Below are 22,655 nucleotides of genomic sequence, written 5' to 3'. Positions count from 1 at the left end.
CATATAAATTCGGTTGTTGAATTGAGTCATGTAGATGTAGATTATACTTTTTAAATTTATAGGGCTATAAATTTGTGGTGTTCAACCTTAACTTTTATATAAATCAAGAAAATGGTATGGTTTAGGTTTTTATTAAAAGGTGAAACGGAAATGATTTTGTCACGTGACCACTGTCAAACGCAGTGGCAACTCGGACGCTCGGATAAATATTAAGCCTAGATCCTGTAATTATTTATACTGTAAGTGAATTTCGTATTATCCTGTTCACGATGTTACATGCAAATAGACATAATGAATTTATTTAAAATGTATGAAAATGCAGTTGATGTTTTGATGGAAGATCACTTAACAGATTCTTCCGAGACAGCGAAATCTTAAACAGTTCATCAGTTCATGACATGATTGTACAATTTATCACTATTTATGATCAATTGATGATGATTTTAACAGCTAATTGGGGCTTTTGTCCCCCTTCAACACGGTACACTCCTGTTTTTGTACATGCTTTAGCCTTATTATCAAAAACAACAACAAAATTCAGAATAACACTAAGAAACCTAGTCCTTCATTGAAAGGTAGCAAGACACCTCACCCCCCAGACACTTCACCCCTCAAATTTTGAAGACACTTCACCCCTTAAGACACTTCACCCCCCAAAATAAGTAAGACGTTTCACCCCTCATTTAATTTGTTTCTATAAAGTAAATAAAACAAATTGGTCAACAACAAAATGCTTATACTAGTTATAGTGGAACCCCATTGTAACGTGCTATTCATTGTATCGATCTATTTACAAATCTTTCGATTTTTTTGCAAAATGCACTAGCTACTGATTGCTAACATTTACAACAGTGTCATGAAAATCTTTCGCATTTGTTGTGTGCCGTTAAAATGGTCAAAAACATGTTTCCAGTACCGTCAGACTTTGTAGATAAAAATTTAAATAAATAGACTTATAAATGGTATGTTCCTATTAAAAATACATTTACTGTCTTTTGTAAGTTCCTAAATTTATGCTGACATTTTAAAACAAACATCTTTGATTCTAATTGACTGAAAAATCTAGCATAAAGATGGGTCAGACTTCCAAAACTTTGACTAAATGAGCGATTCTCACAATGCATCGATATAATGGCGTGACCTAATTCTTCAACAGGTTTGACATGTCTGTAAATAACCGTATATTCCAAAGCTAAAACTATAAATCAGTGATGTTTGCCATGTAATATTTATGACAAAAGAATCAAAATAAATGATACAAAATAAAGATTCAGGGAAATTTAAATTTTTTAACCGCAGTTGTGATTTATGGGTAAATAGATCGATACAACGGGGTTCCAGGCTACATATGTTTATATTTATTATTTTCAGTATTATTTGATTAAAAATTTTGCTTATTACCTTTATTTTTACTAAGTTTAAAGCTCATTTAGGTTAATTGGTTGTATTGCCAAATGATATATCACAGCACTTTCATCCATTAAGTGTTTATTGCATGTCACCTTGTTTATTCAACATGTTGATAAGTTGTTTATTCAACGGTTATCTCACAATTGATTAGATAATTGAATTAAAATGGTATAGTTGTATGAAAATTAAATTTATTCTAAATACATGTTGTACATAAATTATATAAATAAATACAACGAATTTAAATGAATATAAATGAATATGAATGAATGAATCGGTTGCTTTATAAAATATAGTAAATATAAATTATTTATCATCATTATCAGACACAATTATCCTGCATTTAATACAAAGATCATTCATAATGTCATTTATTAAACAAATAAATAGCACCAGCTATGTAAATTAAGCACCAGGTTAAAGCACAAACCATTACCAAATGCACATAACTCAATGATTATTATATGGTAAGGATCAAACTGAAAACAAAGTTAAGTACCAATTAAATCAACTCAAAATTTATTAGTCTAGACAATGGGTTAAAACAATAAACATACTCAATCACTATTGAATGTATTTAACATTATCTACATAAATAATTGTTAAACACAAAATAAAAAAAATGAGGGGTGAAGTGTCTTAATCAAATTTCTTAAAATAAGGGGTGAACTGTCTGAGGGGTGAAGTGTCTGCAAAAACGGGCCTAGGGTGAAGTGTCTGGGAGGTGAAGTGTCTGTAAGCCCATTGAAAGACATCGCATTTTCTTTTTTTTTACATTTTGACGTTTATCGGAAAATGCGAAGTCTTTACATAACTGGCTAATTTCCCATAGCACAAATCAACGCTTCTCGAGTCGATTTGAATTTACCGATAAATCACAACTTAAATGTTTTTTATCACAAAAAGCAATTGATTGCATAAAAGACGGAAGCATATTTTCCCAAAAACTGTAAAAATATGCAATAATTACTCACGATAAGTAGTTTATTTATCCATGTATTTAAGAAGACACATGAAAGACAGTTTGCGGTGACCCCCATATTGGACAAATCAACGCTTCTCGAGTCGATTTGAATTTACCGATAAATCACAACTTAAATGTTTTTTATCACAAAAAGCAATTGATTGCATAAAAGACGGAAGCATATTTTCCCAAAACCTATAAAAATATGCAATAATTACTCACGATAAGTAGTTTATTTATCCATGTATTTAAGAAGACACATGAAAGACAGTTTGCGGTGACCCCCATGTTGGAAATTCCCGGTCATGCTGTGACGTCACTCAAAAAACAATAGTCAGTGTCTATTCTAGGACGCGTGATTGCGCGATTCACGCTAATATTTCAAAGATTGCGCACAATTCAAAATCATGTGAGTGAAAATCGCGCATCTAAAAAAAGTTAATAAAATCGTAAAAAATTCTGGAAATAAAGTGATCCCTTGCAAGCATAATTCCATATCAAATTTTATTTGGTTGTTTTGTTTACATTTACACTGGAAACTGAAGGGAGGTAACTGTAAGCTAATTATAATAATTTAGTACCTTATGGTACTGGTTACGTGAGTTGACGGAAATAAACGGAATGTTTCGTACCTACCGGAACTAGTGTGCTAGGTCTGACAGTTGGGCGCCATTTTAGTGTAGTAAATAATCAAGAAATTCTAGCTTGGCTACGATCTAGACGTAAAAGATAGGTCGATTGTTTGTATTGTCAATCCCTTGATAATCAATCACGACAGTTCTATAATAATTTGTTTTCGTTCATAAATTAAGGGAGGACAACTTCTGCTGCCTTAATTGAATATTTTCGTTTTAAATATTTCATCGGTTGAATGCCTCAGTGTAAACTTAATGCAGACGATTTAACATTGGCAGTTTATATTGGCACCCCTTGATTTTGAAAATCACCCCCTTTTTTGAAATAGAGGGGGGAAAATCACTTCTATTTTTGAATTCCTAAAATAGACACTGAATAGTACGAAATTAGTCTGAACGAAAAAAAATTCTGTTGTGATTTTAGACGCTTACAAAAAATTTCGTCTAAAAAATATTGTTCCAGTAATCACCGCATTGCGTAGTACACACAATATGGAGGTTGTTTACACAATTTTAACATGGGATTTGTTTTAAATTGTTTAAGATTTGAATAAGTTTATTTTGATAAGGAAAATACACATTTGTGGTAGGATTATGATTATTTGTAACATTTTACATCAGAAGTTTGAATGATTGTGCATGTTTATTGTTTTTCATTTTGCTATGGATTTTTAAATAGAAATCTTTAGACGTTAAAGCGGATTTGACCCATGTAAAAAATAGCTTCAAATCCGCGGTTACGTCTAAATATTTGGACTATAAGAAACCAATCTTTTAAATTAAACTAGCATAATAAAGATAAAATAGAATTGAATTGGTTTATCTGTAACAAACTAACCATTTTTCAGTCAAACACATTTTAAATGCAGCAGCACTGATGTCATGTCAGACTAATTGCGTTAAGTCAGTGCCACAGACACTTTGGGGAGTGGACCTCAAAACGCCTTTCAAATCCAAATGAAATGTATGCTTTTCTCTCGTCGATTCGTGACTCTTATTTGGAAAAATTGCACTTGCACAACAAATATCACAGGGCTCATCTGGAAGGGCGATTCAGGCGAAAACTTTGCCGTGTATATTTCCATTTCGCTCTCCCAATTGATCAAAGAGAAGTCAACATCGCCGATAAAATCTTAATTCCCAAAGAGTAATTACTTGGTGTGTAAAGAGCAGAGATTGTATCCGCCCATATGACGACTGCTAATTATCATTATCCAATCAGAGCGTCGCTTTATACTACCAGCAAAGTGATAGACCACCTACTCTAATCAGTAAATAATGAAGGCATCGGCCCGAAACGTGTATAATTGTGTGTTTAATACGGGATTAGGCGATAATTATAGATTGTTTTTTTCCCCATCATCTAAACACGTGCAAATCTTCCCTAATTGATATACACGCTAGGGCTGTAACGGTTTACCGGTACACCGATATATTGCGGTGCAGGATAAATAAATATTGTACCGCGGTTCACATTTAGTTGCACCGGTTTTATTTAGTAATATCAGCGTTTCATAATTTTTTCTATAAATAAAAGAAAGTCTTCCTAAATTTTCTTGATAAATATTATGAAAATGTCCTATACACAAAAAAATATAACAAACTGAAAGTAGGAAACGTGTAAAAAAAACGGTGTTCGGGTAAAAAAATTACACGGTGCACAGGTAGACAAATGCTTGAATAAATCGGTGATTTACTATGGCAGACGGAAATAATTACGATCTGATATAAAAATTTAATTGCTAGGACAAGAGAGACCCATGACATTATTGAATACTAGATGCTGACAAAGTAGACATGTTAATTTTTCTAAAGAAAAACGCAGATAAATTGCCACCGTCACTCAATCCCTGTGATCTATTCCGAGTCTGAAACTGTATTAAGAAAATCATTAGGATATAGTTTAGATTGTTAGTTACTTAATGAAAAGTGTTTAAAAACTTATATTTCTGTTAAGTTACTAACAGTTGATGCTTCCATAGTTGAAACAGTTAAAAAATTGTTAAAGGAAAATATCCAATAATTCTGTTTTGCAAGAGACATAGATATATATAATGTTTGTTGAAATAACATACAAGTCTCTTTTCCCCAGTACCTAAGATAAATAACAATACGTATTGCAATATATTGCAATACGGATGTGGCGTATTGCAATATATTGCAATACGCTTTTTACCGTATTGTTACAGCCCTAATACACGCGGTGTTTAACCCGAGTAAAGGCGATGTGCAATGGGTTTTTCACGGCTATCACAAAACTGTTAGTCAATTTAAAATAATCAATTTCATTAATGATCAGCGACCTGATTAAAAAACTTAATCATAGTTTTGAATGATTTCAGTCCGTTTACATCAATTTAAAACTGTTATGTCGCTCACGTCATGGCTACAGTACAGGGCGAAATGCCCAAACCTAGCAGTGAAAGAAAGTTACTGATTCTGATACACCTACGCGAATATTTAAGAAAGCCAATTCGCAAAAATCTTACAAGACAGTGAGAGTGTTTGGGCAATGGCATTATCTTTGTTTGTAGCAATGCCAAATTTGACACAGCTTACGCACGTGGGCACGACATCCCGGAAAAACTACGAATCATGATCAGCATGCTACATATCGATCGTATATCATGTGTACATGTATATAACAGCAAAATTTGTCAGGAAAGAAGTGTTCTTATTAAATATAAATGTGTTTTAATGTTATAAATATGACGCTCAGATTAGGATTTATCAATATTGTAAATATCAAAAAGCATTAATTATAAAGATATTACGAATTTAACATTTCATGAAAATAAAGGGAGGTAATTAGAAATTTATTTTCTATAATTTCTCAGTCAAATTTTTCAATAAGAAATGAATGTATATAATTTTAGTGATCAAATATAATGCGCACAAATGTTTGCAGTACATATTTTACATATTCTTCGATGTTTGAAAATTGTTTTATATGCATAATTATATGCACATAAATGTGGCATTACAACATAAACTGTCATAAATGAATTTCTGTAATCAGGACAGAATAGACAGATTTTGTTAATCAATATCCAATGCAACTTTATCTGAAAATATATAATTAATTTATTTATCATATTTTTCTTACGCATTATTATCAATAAATCTACATGAAAATATATAAACAAATATTTAGAGAAAGCTTATAAATAGCTGATAAATAGATTAATTGTGTTTATATTATAGTTAAAGGATGTATAGCCATGCATGTTATTGCATACACATTGGGTTGTTTCACTCCTCCCTATTTTTCGCGAGGAAGTCACTTCTCCCTAAAATTTCCACCCAGGATGAGCCCTGTATCAGACACACATACAGTTCAATTAGTGCATTTGTTAAATAAATTCATTATCTAAAAGTTCAAAAACTTTAAATTACTTCTAAAAACAATCGCTCAAAGATTAGAGCAACAGAACATGTCAACCATGACTGTCTTGCTCAGCTGGACGCTTACCCATCGATTCGTGAAATCCGATTCACCCTGTGACGTCATCAAAATATAGGTGCTCACACCACTAAATGTTCGCATGGTTATTTTCAGCCCGATCTGATCAATATATGTTTCAAAGTCGTAAGTAAATTCTTACAGCATAATGAATATTTTTTTGGCTAAAATGTAAGTGTGTTTGATAAATTAAAACATCAATATCGAATATTTCAAAGTAATTAGGTCACCAGCTGATTGTAGGGTAAGGTCATTTACACCTGTTCAATTACGCATTTTGATTGGATAGAATTGTCAAATCGAGTGTCTAATAAAACTTGTGTAGTTTTCGGATGGTGTATGTCCTTGCAGAAGTATTTATACAGACAATTATTTAGGTCACGAATCGATGAGAAGGAACAAATCGATGAGAATAAGGCAGATCTATGTCTGTAAGACCTTGTCCAAACCAAAACTCTAGCATGCATCAATAGATTTTTGTGTGGCCTGCTACAAAGTAGCAGTGACATAGGGATCACTTCTCCATTGTCAGTGTAAGAAATTAGGATTTGAATCCACTAGGCTGGTAGGACTACCAGATTAGAATATTCACTAGCCCAAAAGACATTTCACTAGCACGATTCATTTATTCAAAACAGTTGTTTATATTGCCTCTGAAAATACAGTAGCCTGGTCGGGCTTGTAACTGTGAAAAGTTGGTAGCCCAAGGAGAAATTTAGTAGTCAGGGGCTATAGGACTACTGCTAATTTCGAACACTGCATTGTCTGTCTGCCTGTCAAAGCTAACGTTTCGATACGTATGAGACTACAGGAACAATAGGTAACTGTACTTCAGTGTTCAATCTAGAGCGCGCCATTGCGCCATTGACCCCCTAAAAAGACCGTCGGCGCAAAACAAATTAACTGTGGGCCCGATGGGCACACTCATAGAAAATGCCCTAAATGACATTAGAATGCTTTCTTAAACCTGATTAAGTACATAAAAAAAGTTTCTTGTGAATAATATTAATAAATACTGAATTCAAAACTGAAGTTTGTATAGAAAAACAGGAGCATGTTGGTAAGATAGTTACCGCACTCGGTAACCCTTTTAAAACCTTGATCACTACGCTCTCTCGGCTGGAGTATGTAAATACTATGTAGACTTGTTCTTCGTACCGTAACTATTACTTCTTTTTGAGTCACAGTTTTTATAAACAAAACAAATCTTCACAGATAATCCAATATGTGCGTGTAGTAATAGTTTTTTCACGGTCGGTCATAACAAATAAATATGTCATTACTTTCCGGAGGAAAAAAAACTATATATTTGTGAAAAGTGCAAGTTAATTATAGAGAAGTGTGCATAAATTATTACGAACAGGCCTTCATCCAATTAAAAAAGTCTTAAAGATGGAGCTAATCAAACACGATTGGCTAGGGAGTGTCTGACAATTGAGTAAATAAACTTTGATTGGTCTTTGGCTGGTCGGCGCTTAAACATTGTGCATATCATTAATCAATACAGACATCTTAAGAGTGACATAAGAACTGTTTTTTTAGTGAGTTGATTGTTTTGGAATTTTTCAACCGTTTTTGGTCTATATATGGTACGTGAACAAGTTACTTAAAAGATACAATACCTTATTTGAATTTGATGTTTTTTTAAGTGTGGGCCCCCTTTTTTCTCAAATGACCCCCTTTTGAAAAGTTTATGGGCCTGAAGGGCCCCCTGGGAATTTGTTCTAGATTGAACACAGTGACTGGTACTTTCTCTTTGATGTCATTTATTCCATAACGATTAGCTTTTATGTAGCTATTTTCCTTTACATGGCTCAAAAGAACAATAGTGTGAACAATAGAGTAGCCACATAAGTAGCGATAAAAAAAGTTTCTGATAAACAGTTAAAATAGTCTGTCAAAAATTGTCCAAAAAGAAACAATTTCCAAATTCTCTTGGTATGGATGGATAGCTCTTTGTTCACAATTTATCAAGTATATTTTTGAGTTTAGATAACTATTAGCACTTAAATAGTAACACCAATGGGGTGCAATTTCATCCAAACTTTACAAACTACAGGTGCAATGTCATCCAAATGTTACAAGAATGATCAGTACCAAGTCCATTTCAGCATATCTTTGGCATTTTCTAGTTCTGTGATTTTGTCAGAATTATGGCCCTTTAATTTCTTTTTATTTGCTATCTTGTTTTATTTTTAAAGAAAAAAATAGAAATATTATTACAGTCACGTCAATGTTCCTGTTGCCATCAACAAACAATATTATTGATCATAATTTTTAATTTCTTGGTGTATTGTCTGCATACTTGGCCACAACAACTCTTGGGACAAGATCACTTAGTAGATCAGAATAAACAGGCCACAACAACTCTTGGGACAAGATCACTTAGTAGATCAGAATAAACATCCTTACTCATAAATGACCTTGATCTTCAAGGTTTAATGTCTAAATTTTGCAGTGGCTCTAACTTTGTTATTTTTGAATGAATTGTCTTCAAACTTGAACATAACAATCTTTTATGATAGACATTTTATGATAGACCTTCATGTTGACCAGACAGAATTTGACCTTCACTCATAAATAACCTTGACCTTGAATGTCAAATTATTTATTTTTTTGCTGTTACTAGCTTCAACTTTGTTATTAATGGATGGATTGACTTCATATTAAGGCACAACATTTTTTAGGATAAGACCTTCATGTATATCAAACTCAAATTGACCTTGGCTCATTAATGACATTGACCTTGAAGGTTAAATTTTTGAATTTTCACTGATTTTTGCTATTATTGACTGTAACTTGGCAATTAACATTTAAATTGGATAACCTTCATACAAAACAACTTATCGGAAGATTGAACTGACCTTGACATTTAAATGACCCAATCAATGTCAAATTATTGAATTTTGGTTAAATTGTCATAATTTTGTTATATCTATACAGACTTAATTTATATTTGGACAAAACAAGACTTGCTACCAAACAAACATTTGATTAAATAGATTTGACTTTGACCTTTGATTGACCTTGACCGTCACAATTTTGAGGATTATAATGCAAAAACAATTGTAAGGAAAATTACTTAAAATGCTTCTTGATCCACTTTAATTATTAAATAAGTGAAAATTAAATTTGTTTAAATGTTAAAGTTAAGTGATATCAAACTGCTGCAATATAATGTGGTGCTTTCTGAATGAGAAGGTTTTGGAAAAGAAAATTATTGGTTATTAACAGGATTGTCATTAAGAGTCGGTAGGAGGCCAAAATGCCTGTCTCAAATGCAATATGGGCCGCCTCAAAATTAAGAAAACACTCTGTTTTATGCATGATAAAGACAGAAGTGACCGCCTCAATTTCAAAACAAAAAGCTTCTGCAAAAAATGTTAATGACAACCCTGACCCGGTAATTTAAAAAAATAAAACCCAACAAAAACAAAACATGTAAAAACATGCATCTAGATATCTTGCTACAGTACTAAAAAATAAAGTATGACATCAGCTCATCAGAATAAATTTAAAAAATTTCCATCTGTTATACCAAAGTTAATAAAATATTGTATTTCTTCATTTCTATCTTATTTCAAAGTTAATAAAGTTTAATGGTAAAGTTGATCTGTTGCACTTTTAGCCTTTTCAATATGAACCCTGTTCTGTTTGTCTTGTAAATTTTAATAGACATTGAAATAATACCATACATTTACATTTCTGAACATAAAAATTATTGTTTTGGGGAGAAAAAACAAAAGACATCAATAGTTTCTGTTTGATAAAAATGTTTATAGAAATGAAAAGATCGTAATACAATGTTAACTTTGCATTAAAAAAAATTGGCACACTTCCCTAAGTTACCATTTGTAACCTTCTAAGATATTTATGTTTACATTAATCTTAATGTACCTAGCTATAAATTTTGCAGGCTGTAATTTATATGCCAGTTAAATCACTGCCTTCTTAGACAAATTCATTGCAGTCATATCTTTGGAATTTTTGTGACTATAAAGTAAGCTTCTTAAAAATTATGTTAACAGTTACATTTATGTAGTGTGTAAGTTTTCATTTCATTACAGGTCAATCCAAATAATGTAAAAAATATTGTAAAGGTTTTCTGAAATAGGTTTGTAATCTATAAATATATAATTTCTATATTTCTATATATATTATTTGGCAACATAAACAAGATGTTTATTATTTATGTATTTTAAAAAAATGTTGGGTTATATCTTAAAGTAGTTGGGTTTATAAGAACCAGTCAGAAATGAATATGAAAGTAATTAGCAAAAGTAGCAAGGTTGCCATTGAAATAATGCAGGTGATTTTATCTGGCTATATTATGTGAACACTTTATTATCCCCTGCCGAAAATTTTCGGCGGAGGATATAGAAATAGCAGTCTTTCCGAAAGACCGTCGGAACGTTGGCCCTGACCGGTAAAAAAGCAGAAGGTCCGATAAAAATATATGTATTGACGGCCCGACGGTCTGGTAAAAAATTCAGGTTTTATAAAAACCTTACATTCAACATTTTGCAAAGGCCGATAATTTACCTAAATTCAAAACATATCAAAATGTTGTTTTATGGTCATTATTTAGCTATGATTTTGTGATTATTGAGTTAAGAAAATATTTTGTGTGAAACTGATTTGTTTGAAGCAAATTGTGTTGTTCATGTTCAATTCTAGACAGTTTTGTCTAAACAAGGTCCGATAAAAATATATGTATTGACGGCCCGACGGTCTGGTAAAAAATTCAGGTTTTATAAAAACCTTACATTCAACATTTTGCAAAGGCCGATAATTTACCTAAATTCAAAACATATCAAAATGTTGTTTTATGGTCATTATTTAGCTATGATTTTGTGATTATTGAGTTAAGAAAATATTTTGTGTGAAACTGATTTGTTTGAAGCAAATTGTGTTGTTCATGTTCAATTCTAGACAGTTTTGTCTAAACATTTGGTCCTTATAGATTTTTCAAAGCTGTCAACATTTGGCCCAGAATACAAGAAGCATTATGCTTCTTTCAAAGTTTAATATCAAGGGAAGCATGATAAAGTGTTTTCCTTTACCCATCAATTTATTACCTATCTATGCATTTGGTCCGGTTAAAAATCACCAGGTCCAGTAAGATTTGAAATTTTACTGGCCCGAATGTCCTGTGCTTTTTGAAGTTTTTCGTGAAGACTGAAATAGTCTCTGGCCGTCCGTCCGTCCGACCTTCCGTCCGTCCGTCCTTCCTTCCGTCCGAAATTTTTGTCCGGAGCATATCTCTAAAAGTATTTGAGTTATCAACTTGAAACTTCATAGGTGGATAGACCTCATTGAGGAGGAGTGCAGTGCACAAGAATGTTAACTCTACCTTGCATGATTTTTGAGTTATTGCCCTTTGTTATTTTTCAAAATTGATTTTTGTCCAGAGCATAACTCCAAAAGCCTATGAGATATTAACATGAAACTTCATAGGTGCATAGATCTCACTCAGGAGGTGTGCAGTGCACAAGAATGATAACTCTTCCTTTCATAATTTTTGAGTTATTGCCCTTTGTTATTTTTCATACCTAATTTTTCACCTGAGTGGAGCATAACTCAAAAAGTGTTTGAGTTATTGCCCTTTGTTATTTTTCATACTTAATTTTTCAATTCAATTTTTTTCTCAAAAAGTATTTGAGGTATCAACTTGAAACTTTATAGGTGGATAGATTTTACTGAGGAGGGATGCAGCACTCAAGAATGATAACCTACCCTGCATTATTTTTCAGTTATTGCCCTTTGTTATTTTCAGCCATCAGTATTTACATAGGTTTCAAATCTGTAATCACTATAGCCATCAGTTTTCATTACCAAAAGACCTCTTAAAATGGACTTATTCTGCTCTACTATATATACATTCTTCCAATAAGCAAACACATTCGGCGGGGGATGGCCATGTTGACATGGCTCTTGTTCAGTTTATTTCTTGTTGTATTTATAGGATCTGAGTTGTCCACAGTTGTCACAGGAAGATGGCTGAAGCCCATTCGGCTGTAGCATTCTCATTCCAGGTAACACATGAGGGTGTTGATGTCAACCTTAATCATGATGCCCTCAAAGCTGTCTGGAACAGTGGTATCCATTCCTGGAAGAAAAGACTGGGCAGAGCGAAGGTATACACACTTGTAGCAAAATAACACTTGTAGCAAAATAATTACATTAAATTTCATTTTGGGTGAAATATTACGTGAAAAACAGGAGCAATTTTATGTATGCTATATTTGATGAGCATATACATGTATAATGCACATGTATTGATTGAAGAACAGCTACATTGTAACATTGTTTCCTAAAAGTGAAATGTTTTTGAACATCCCTAAAATATTATTGAATCTGTATTTAAATGAAGATCATTCCAGAATAAGTAATATTTCAACTTGGTTTGTAATATATATATTTTGTGCTAAATATAGAGAATATTGCCTCAAGCAAACAGTTGAAATGCTATGCACTTGTTTTTATCTAGTATATCTATCATATTACACCTGGTCATTAGGTCACTATTTCAGCTTGCACTTATAATTAATATACCATTAATGAATTCATGTCATGAAGCTACTTAATACTTTATAATCTGTCTTTAAACTAATGAATGCATATCCTTTAGACTTGCAAACAAACTATATTTTAATGCTTTATTTTAATGTTATTAACATTAAGTTGTGTCCCTCAACACAAAGCAAATTTACATAATATTATATTAGTTGTAATGTGACAAAACATGTTTCTTAATATAACAAGTTATTAAACAGAATGTCTTTTTTTGTTCTTGAAATTTATTGAGTATAGAAAATAAGCTCTCTCAGACAAAAGTCCTTCCATCTGAAAATGACAAGTGGACAAAGGCCCTCCCGTGAAAATTACAGGTAGTACAACTGGACCCCTCTCCAGCATCCAACATGAATATTATATTTAATAAATGTTGTGTGAAGACTCAAGCTTATGAAAAGTTTAAAGTTAGGCTGATAACTATCTTATTTTGATTAAAACACAATAAAAAATTATTCACTCATTTGTAAAAAAAATATTTACAGTACCAAACACAGGTTATCAATCAGTATTTTACATACACGAAACTCATAAAATTAGACAGTGATGCTTAAGTATACACACATTTATTTATATTATTTTACTAATAATGAATTCAGGGCCTTTTTACCTTCTATAACAGGGGCCGGTATAGGGCTGCTTCCCCAACGAAAATTTCTTTAAAATCATGCAGTTTTCCCCAAAAATTGAATTTACATTAAGTTTTTTCTTCCCCTTTTGCAAATATACCATGTAATTTTTCCCCAAAATTAAGGGCTGGGCTGCTTCCCCAAACTGTGAAAAAAAGCCCTGGAATTGATAATAATAATAGCAGCTACTCTCTTTTTGTTTGTTCTAAATGTAATGTGATAAGATATACATGTGTCCATTTCAAGAGGTGGGCTTTTGTTTGACCTATAGTCTCTATGGATGGAGGGGGGGGGTGCTTTTTTTCCTTCCTGTACATTTGTTAGGAGTGATCTTATCCTACCTGAGTGCTTTTGTCCTCTGTCATTCTTAAACATCAATTACTTTTACTGTTTTCAATGTACATACAATGTTGGTTAATTCGTAGGGGTGGTTGATTGTAATATTACATATATTATTATATCCTTAAATATAAAGTTGTTTTAACAGCTGGTTATGTTAATGCATAATATAAGGTAACACACTGAGCAACACTTGACATTAACTTGCATAACATTTTACTTTTATAGTATCTCTTATAATTGTGACAATTGACATACAGTATTCAATGGAAGGTGTGATGTTTACTTTGCTATCTAGTACATTTGTTCATGCAATAATACATGTATATTGGTCTATATAATAGTGTCTTGGTAGCTACAATGACAGAAAATGTTGTAAAATAGGCATTGAACAAAGGAGAATAAAGACATATAGATTGTCAGGTTAACACATTTTTAGCAAATTTAGTTTTCATCTGCACTGCATGTGTACCTGTTTTCAACAAAAATAAAAAATACATTAATTAAAAGTGTACACTAAAAGCCACTGTTTAGATTAGATAAATTTTAAGAAATTATTAACTCTAATAACTCAGTCTGACATATAGATATTAAAGGTTTTAAAAATGCTCAATTGAGATAAATAAAGTTAGAGTCTATATTAACATGAGATTGAATAGATCTATGTTTTGATCAAGGATATTGCCCTTAACTGTCAAAATGTCATTTATATTGACCTTTATACACCAACATGACCTTCTATCACAGCTGTTATGCTAAAGTTGTAGGTTGCAATTTTGAACTTTATTGGCTAGAAGTTATAAAAGTTTCATTATTCAATGCTTTGAAAAGGTTACATGTTTCCTTTAAGACCTGTTAACATGTATGAACCATTTCATATCTTTTTACATCTAAATGAAAGAATCAGGAACTTCCTTACTGCATGAACAAGAGACATGTATATTTCCAGTTTAAATATTGATCATTCCAAAACAAATCATTGATCCTGTTTTATTCATATACTGGTAGTAGTTACTAGGTTATTCCCTGAAGGGGTTTTCTCTATCGTCTATAAATACTAGCAGTATGTTAGTAAACTGCATTAGCAAAAGTCTGCACTAGATTATTTAATAACATAATATGTCGGTTAATGTTGTTTGCTCTACATTTTACAAAGTGCACATATTTCCTGCAGCACTTTTCTCAACAGAAACTTGCATGCCATTGAAAGTGTGATAATTACCTACATACTTCAGATTTAAAGATATCATACATGTACCGGGTATAAGATTAAGAACAGTTTGGAATGTTGGGAACTGTTTGATAATAAAGCATAAAATTTAAGTAAGCCCTATATTAGAGACCACTTCTTAAATAATATTACTAATTGAACTGTCCCTCTGTCGGAGCTTACATTTGGATACTTATATGGCAAGAGGAACAATAGGTAACTGTTCTCATTCATTCTGTAAGTCTTTTATGTGGCAATTTTCCTTTATGTGGCTTAAAAGAAAAATAGAGAGAACAATATAGTAGTCATATAATTTTGTAAGTACCGTCTGGTTAGAATGTTTGTCCATACAAGGTTAACCTAAAAAAAGACGATACAAATTTAACCCCCACCCCTGGGTTACATAGATTTTCCTTACTATGTAATACATGTAAACAGTAAAAACTTTAAAAAGAATTCTTTTCTAAATCTACAAGATCTTAAGATTAGTTTCCATAGCAACCAGTGACTTCATAGCAGCCATTGACATTTATATAGCAAACTGTAAATTTTCATAGCAACCAGCAAACATTAACTTTCTATAGCATCAATTGAATCTTTGATAGCAAGGACTGACTTCTAATGAAACCATTTATTTTGTATAGCAAACATTGACATATTATGGAACTGTTGTTTTCCTTTAGCAGTAGCAACCAGTAATGTTTTTATGCATGCACTGTTTCAGACTGATACAAAAATAAACTTTGTGATCTCAGTTTAAGATTTAGATTTTATATCTGCTTTAATTTATAGTTAACAATATTTTTGTTCCTTGTAGTGGAAAATATTTATAATCATGTGAGCGGTATTAGGGCCATCATGACCCTCTTCAGTCTTGTTTGAAATATTGTTACTGACACGGATCTCAATATCTGGGCCAGGGGCATATTTGTAAACATGTTCTTGTTTTTTATTGTAAGTGTAAGGTATCTGTGAATATATATATAATTCTAAATTTATTTTTATTTCAGAACAAGGTAAAAGCAGGGACATATCCAGGTTCCCCAACAAGTTGGTTATTTGTGACTGTTCTCATACTCTCACTAAAGATTGCAAATGTAGATCCTTCCTTTGGTTTGATAGGATGGTTCCAGGCTCATATACCAGGGTAAGTCAGAAATGGGCTGCTTAAACTGTTGGGGAATCATTTTATTGGTGAAAGAAATATTACCAAATAATGAATATTGAAACGACATGGGAATTAATGAAAATGCATTATGTTGTCATTATTTAAACAGTGGGGAATATAGAAATAGTCTCTGTCTGTCCATTCTACCATCCCACATATTTGTCCGGAGCATATCTCAAAAAGTGTTGTGGAGGTATCAATTTGAAACTTCATAGGAGGAGTGCAGCACACAAGAATGATAACCTACATTGCATTATTTTTCAGTTATTGCCCTTTGTTATTTTCAGCCAACAGTATTCACATAGGTTTCAAATATATAATCACTTCAGCAATCAGTTTTCATTACCAAAAGACCTCTTAAAATTGAATTGTTCTGCTCTACTACATATACATTCTTCCAATGAGCAAACACATTTGGCGGGGGATGGCCATGTTAACATGGCTCTTGTTACTGTTAAAACTGAATTTATCAAGTAAAATTATTGATGCTCATAAGTTTAAAGTTAGGGCATTTAAAAATATCAGTTTTATGTATATTTCTAGAAAACAAATTAGCATCCAATAGATGGATCAATTGGCCAGAAAATTTCATTGTAACTGTGCAATATTCCAGACTTCCTCTTGGCTATTTGTTGAAAGTAGTTAAACAATATTTTTTTTAATAGACAATGACAAGATTGAGTTTTGGGTTTTGGTTATGGGAAATTTTCAGGGTGACTCGTCAACAAGGAGGCAATGCCTTGAAGACGACTTTTGTTCAGCAAGATAAATTTTATAAGTTAAGACATTTATGTTTTATAGTTCTTATTGATTGTTTCCAGACTGAGTACATCTTCAGAGAATATAAGTCTATATGGGAGTTGTTTACTGTTTTCTACACTGTTATGGCTGGGCATTATACTGTTTCTAAAATACATTCTAAAACTGCTTTTAATGTACCATGGCTGGATGTACGAGGCTCGAGGAAAGGTTTCTATATACACAAAAGTTTGGCTGGTAGGTTGTCTTCATACGTTATTTTTACAATATATTAAATAGTATTGTATTATGTTGTTACTTTCAGGGGCATTTGTGGCCAAGTGGTCAAACCACTTGCCTCTCACCTCTGTATGTTTGAGCCGCGCTGGTGTCCTCAGATTCTACATGTGAGAAAGCTATCCAGCTATCTTACTGAACGTATTTGATTGTAATCGGGTACCTGTTTGTGTCTGAAATAATATACAGAGGGGTACCTGAGTTCTTCCTCAACTAGTAAAGCTGGAAAGTTGCCTTTTGACCTATACTGTGTTGGTGCAATGTTAACCCCCCCCCCCCCCCCCCCCCCAAAAAAAAAAAAAACAAAAAAACAAACAACATTTAATTATTCTACATAAAGAGTATGTTTGGGTAATATATAGGTAGTACCTTTTTATGCCCCCACAAAGTGGAGAGCATATAGCGTTGCACTTGTCCGTCCGTCTGTCTGTACGTCTTTCCGTCCTGAAATCTTGACAGAATTATGGCCCTTTGTTGATTTTTTCACTATATACTACTTAGAAATTTTGTGAACGCAACTCCTCTTAAACTGGATGGCAGATTTTGCTTAAACTTCCAGGGATGAACAACCTTAATGTGAAGATGGTAGTAAAGGAAGGAATTTTTGCTGTGACCAAATTTAACAGAATTATGGCCCTTTGTTGATTTTTTCACTATATACCATATAGAAATTTGTGAATGCAACTCCTCTTAAACCGGGTGGCAGATTCTGCTTAAACTTCCAGGGATGAACAACCTTAATGTGTAGATGGAAGTAAAGGAAGGAATTTTTGCTGCGACTAAATTTAACAGAATTATGGCCCTTTGTTGATTTTTTCCCTTTATACCATATAAAAATTTTGTGAATGCAACTCCTCTTAAACCGTATGGCAGATTTTGATAAAAAGTTCTACATAAAAATCTTACAGATATGCATGCTCTTGTTTACGAGCACATCTGCATAGTGGGGGCATCTGTGTGCTTTGGACACAGTTCTAGTTTAGCACTAAATTATTGATGGAATTAAAATAATTTTGATGTTCATATATGTGTTGTATTTATAATTTATGTTACGATATTAGGACAAACAATATGAACTTCTATTTGTAGGGTTTGATTCGCCTGTTTGGAGGAAGAAAGCCAATGTTGAACAGCTATCAGTCTTCACTTCCCAAACTTTGTCTTCCTTCTGTTGATGAAACGATTAGAAGAGTAAGTTTTCATGCATTAAATGCTCATATACAAAATATGTTAGGTTGTTATTTGTCATATATTAATTAAAAATCATTTTATGATATTTTTTGTTGTAACATTTTGCTTTCTATGATCAGTATCTTAAAAGTAAATGTTGTAGTTTTGATGAATGTTTAATCCTATTGAATGTAAATTCAAAGTTCCATTCTTTTTAATTTTTCATATTTTTACATGTCAGTGATGAAGATCTGGTTTATTATTGTTAGGTATTGTAATGAAGTCATGTGTTAATTATCATCTTATCATTCAATAATGTATACTTTCAAATTCTATCACTAGATATGACATTTTTTAAGCATGGTGTTTTTATTGTACCAGTTAATGACTTCCTGTTTACAATATTTCAGTATTTGTTAAGTATCAAACCAATACTAGACGATGAGAAATATGAGAGGTTATCTACCCTTGCTGAGGAGTTTCGATCTGGACTAGGAAAAAAACTACAACGCTACCTCCTTCTCAAATCATGGTGGTCAACAAATTATGTAAGTACTCATTTACCATTTGTTTTGTCTGTTTCTTAATTTATTTAATAATTTTCAAATCAGTTTGGTTTTCGTTTGCACCAAAATTTATCAAATGATTAAAATAAGGAAACAATTTTTTGTCAAATTGAATGTTAAAAAGAAAATATAAAAGCTAAGTTTGTTATAGTTTTTGGACAGTTAACATTGTCATGATAAAATTTCTTGTTTCATTTTATCTGTAGATACAGATTTTATAAGATACATAGTTTGATAAGGAGCGTATATAACAATGGCCAATGCAATATTTATATCTAATCTATATTCAAAAAGATACATATTTATGTTGGTATACTTTAAATCTTATCACTATATAAGTATATATATACAAGTATAATGATAATAATATAAATATAAAATCATTGTAATATAAAAAAGGGTAAACAAGGAATGATAAAGACATTGTAATCACAGACAATATCAGAACTAACATTTAAATTTAGAGCAGTTTGGTCCTGAAAATTACAAAATGCAATGTTTCATAGAAATGGCAGAATTAATGATGAACACAGCTGATAAAAATGCTTTTGATGATTATTATTTTCATTATCTCCAAATTACTGTAGTAAATACAATAATGTAGCCTATAATGAAGTTCAATATACTGAATCACTTTGAGTTTTGTTTTAGGTCACTTTTAGAATCAAAAAACAAAACAAACAAAAACAGCTCATTAAAATGTTTGTCAAAATGTTGATTTCCTTTCCCAATATTTTTACGAATATTAATCTTATCTATAATAAGTTAAAAAAAAACTTTTATTTAATATGCAGACCTAAAGTTTATAATTTCTTTTTACATGATTGAAAAGAAAAAAAGATGGGTTCATACATTTGATAAAACTCTAGTGCATGAGATAAAACTTATGATTGGTCAAAATTATTATCCCAGAAACTGTCTTCATCATTTATTTATTGGCTTTTAAATTTTAATCTTGATGTTGAATTTTTTTCTTTTTTTAAGAGGAAAAACTTACCAATTTTATTAAAAGGAGTTTAATATGAGCTTGTTTGTAAGGACCATAGACTTTACAAGAACAAGTCTTGGTATATCATTACATTATACAGTTTCATATGATGGAAATGCTGCATTTTAGGTAACAGATTGGTGGGAGGAGTATGTTTATCTTCGTGGAAGATCTCCACTCATGGTGAACAGTAACTATTATGGTGTGGTGAGTTTATTCAGCTTCCTTCGTTTCTTTTTATAAATAGAATATTAACACAGATTCCTACAAGGACCCTCCATAAACAAATGGTTAATGTTAATGAATTAAGATCATTGAAATTGATTTTTCCCTCCCCTTAATAAGTTTGAGTCCTGCTGTAAGTTGACTTTACATACATTGATATGACAAAACACAACCAAAATAGTATATTCTTACATGAACATGAACTTTGTCTAATCCAGTTACCTCTCTGGCGTGGGTTCGAACCCCGGGAGATGCTTTGGTAGTTTTGCGTGGAGGAAGGTAGTCTAGTACTGGTGTAACTCTCCAGGAACGATGGTTAGGAAACTACCCGCCTATATGACTGAAATACTGTTGGGAAAAGGCGTAAAATGAAACAAACAAACGAAAAACAAAACATGAACTTTGTATATTTCGCTATTTGTTAAAAATTTTAACTTATATGCTACAGAGTTAACAGGATTTTTTTCTCTTTATTGGAAAGAAGCCTTAGCGCTTTGATTTTGGGAAAAAATATTGCTAAAATGCTAATTTGGAAAAGTAAAAACCTTGTGGATAGTAGGATTTTTGGGAATTATGTATGATTTACAAGAAAACTTAAATCGGGAAGAGGACTTTTACAGGATTTTGTTATGTAATGTAAAAAAAACTTAATTGCTAAAGTGATAAATTTGCATGATCTTCTGTTTTATCAGAGGGTAAAGTTTGCAAAAAGCAAATTTAAATGAAAATAATTAGTAAACCAATTACATGCATGTCATAAATGTCATCTCATATATATGTTGCTGTATATTATGTTTTACAGGATGCTATACTGATGCATCCAACAAAAGTAGCAGCAGCAAGGGCAGCAAATGTTACATATGTGATGTTACAATACAGGAGAGAGTTGGATAGAGAGGAGCTTAACCCTGTATGTTACTATGTATCACTTGTTTTTTGAAACTCGAGATAAAATACCAAGTGTTTATAAGTTAACTCCACTTGGAGGATGCAAATAGTAGCCCTTGTCATCTGTTTGGCTCATGTTGTCTGTTTCAAGACTAATAAAACAGATCCTTGAACTATCAAAACATTACTAGTTCTAAAATTGTCTACCTTCTCTTTAAAAAAGATAACTTATGACAAAATTCTTAAAACTGAATACATATTTTTATGGTACATAACATCCATATGTGGGTATGCATGAATACTGATATTAATAACTTTTACATACTTGTGACACACTCACCTGTTATCATTTTAATTTGTCATTGAGATTATAAAGTTATGATAATGCAATTAATATGATAAAAACCAAATAAAGAAAAACATTTGGGTAAATAATGTTTAACCTCATAAGTGTTTTATTCACAATGCATATTGACAGTAATGTAACTTTCATTTTAATTCTGAAACTTTGTCTTGTTACTCATCAAATCATTTTATGTACAAAAAAGATTAAATTTCAAACAAATATTTAAATAATATTCCACCTACTGTATATTTACCATTTCCCCAATTATGTAAGCAAGGTTCATTCTATAAATGAATAGGTTGAATTTTGTTTAAATCACTGAATGTAAATTGTCCATTTCTTAGGTTACTTATGTTATCACTAGTTTTACAAATTGCCCAAGGGTAGTGTAACTTGACGGATATATAACTATTACATATTTCAGATTTTATTGAATAAAACAGTGCCATTATGTTCAGCCCAGTATGAGAGACAGTTCAACACAACTAGAGTACCTGGTGTAGTTTCTGATAAACTGGTTCACTATAAAGACAGTAAACATGTAGCTGTCTACCATAAAGGCAGGTTCTTTAAGGTCTATATCCACTTCAAAGGGAGACATTTGAAGCCTTGTGAATTGGAAAGGTAATGTAAAGTTAGCAATGCAAACTTATTTTTTATTTCAAAAAAGAAAGCTTTTGTCATGACCCTTTCGTTTTCTGTTTGTTTGTACACTTGATTAGCTCAGATGAGTAAAGGTCATATCACTAATTAAGGGGGTTTCTGGTTCTGGCTGCTGGTTAGATCCTCTTTATTATGTGGGATAAAGTAGTTGGCCACTTTCCAAAAAAAAGGTAATTACTGGTTAGTTTAATAGTCAGGATGGCAAGTAAGTTGGGTTGACTGCTGAGATATGACCAAAAATGTGTTAAATCAGCCTAAAAAAGATGAAAGTTGCAAAAGCAATGAGTTTTACCTGTCACACCCAATTTTCAGATTAAAATGTTGGTCATTCTATTCTCTAATAGCAAAACATTAAATTGGTCATTCACTCAAATTCCAGTTAA

At 31.9% G+C, this 22,655-nt stretch overlaps 1 protein-coding gene across 1 annotated transcript in view; it reads left to right on the top strand.

Moving 5' to 3' along the window:
• Window positions 1–164: 164 nt before the first annotated feature.
• LOC132725464 (carnitine O-palmitoyltransferase 1, liver isoform-like) overlaps window positions 165–22,655 on the top strand; it is a gene marked incomplete at its 3' end in the record, with an annotated part of 41,200 nt that continues 18,709 nt past the window's right edge. The window contains 9 exon segments of the mRNA XM_060710597.1: window positions 165–239; window positions 12,438–12,609; window positions 16,234–16,370; window positions 17,213–17,387; window positions 18,516–18,617; window positions 19,007–19,144; window positions 20,280–20,357; window positions 21,178–21,285; window positions 22,034–22,233. Coding sequence (XP_060566580.1) covers window positions 12,469–12,609; window positions 16,234–16,370; window positions 17,213–17,387; window positions 18,516–18,617; window positions 19,007–19,144; window positions 20,280–20,357; window positions 21,178–21,285; window positions 22,034–22,233 — 1,079 coding nt within the window.

The sequence above is a fragment of the Ruditapes philippinarum genome, unplaced genomic scaffold (genome assembly GCF_026571515.1).
Source record: "Ruditapes philippinarum isolate M1 unplaced genomic scaffold, ASM2657151v2 ctg4595_1_1_1_1, whole genome shotgun sequence".
Classification (NCBI taxonomy): domain Eukaryota; kingdom Metazoa; phylum Mollusca; class Bivalvia; order Venerida; family Veneridae; genus Ruditapes; species Ruditapes philippinarum.
Note: the sequence above shows the minus strand (reverse complement) of the source record. Positions and strands in the feature narration are given on the sequence as shown.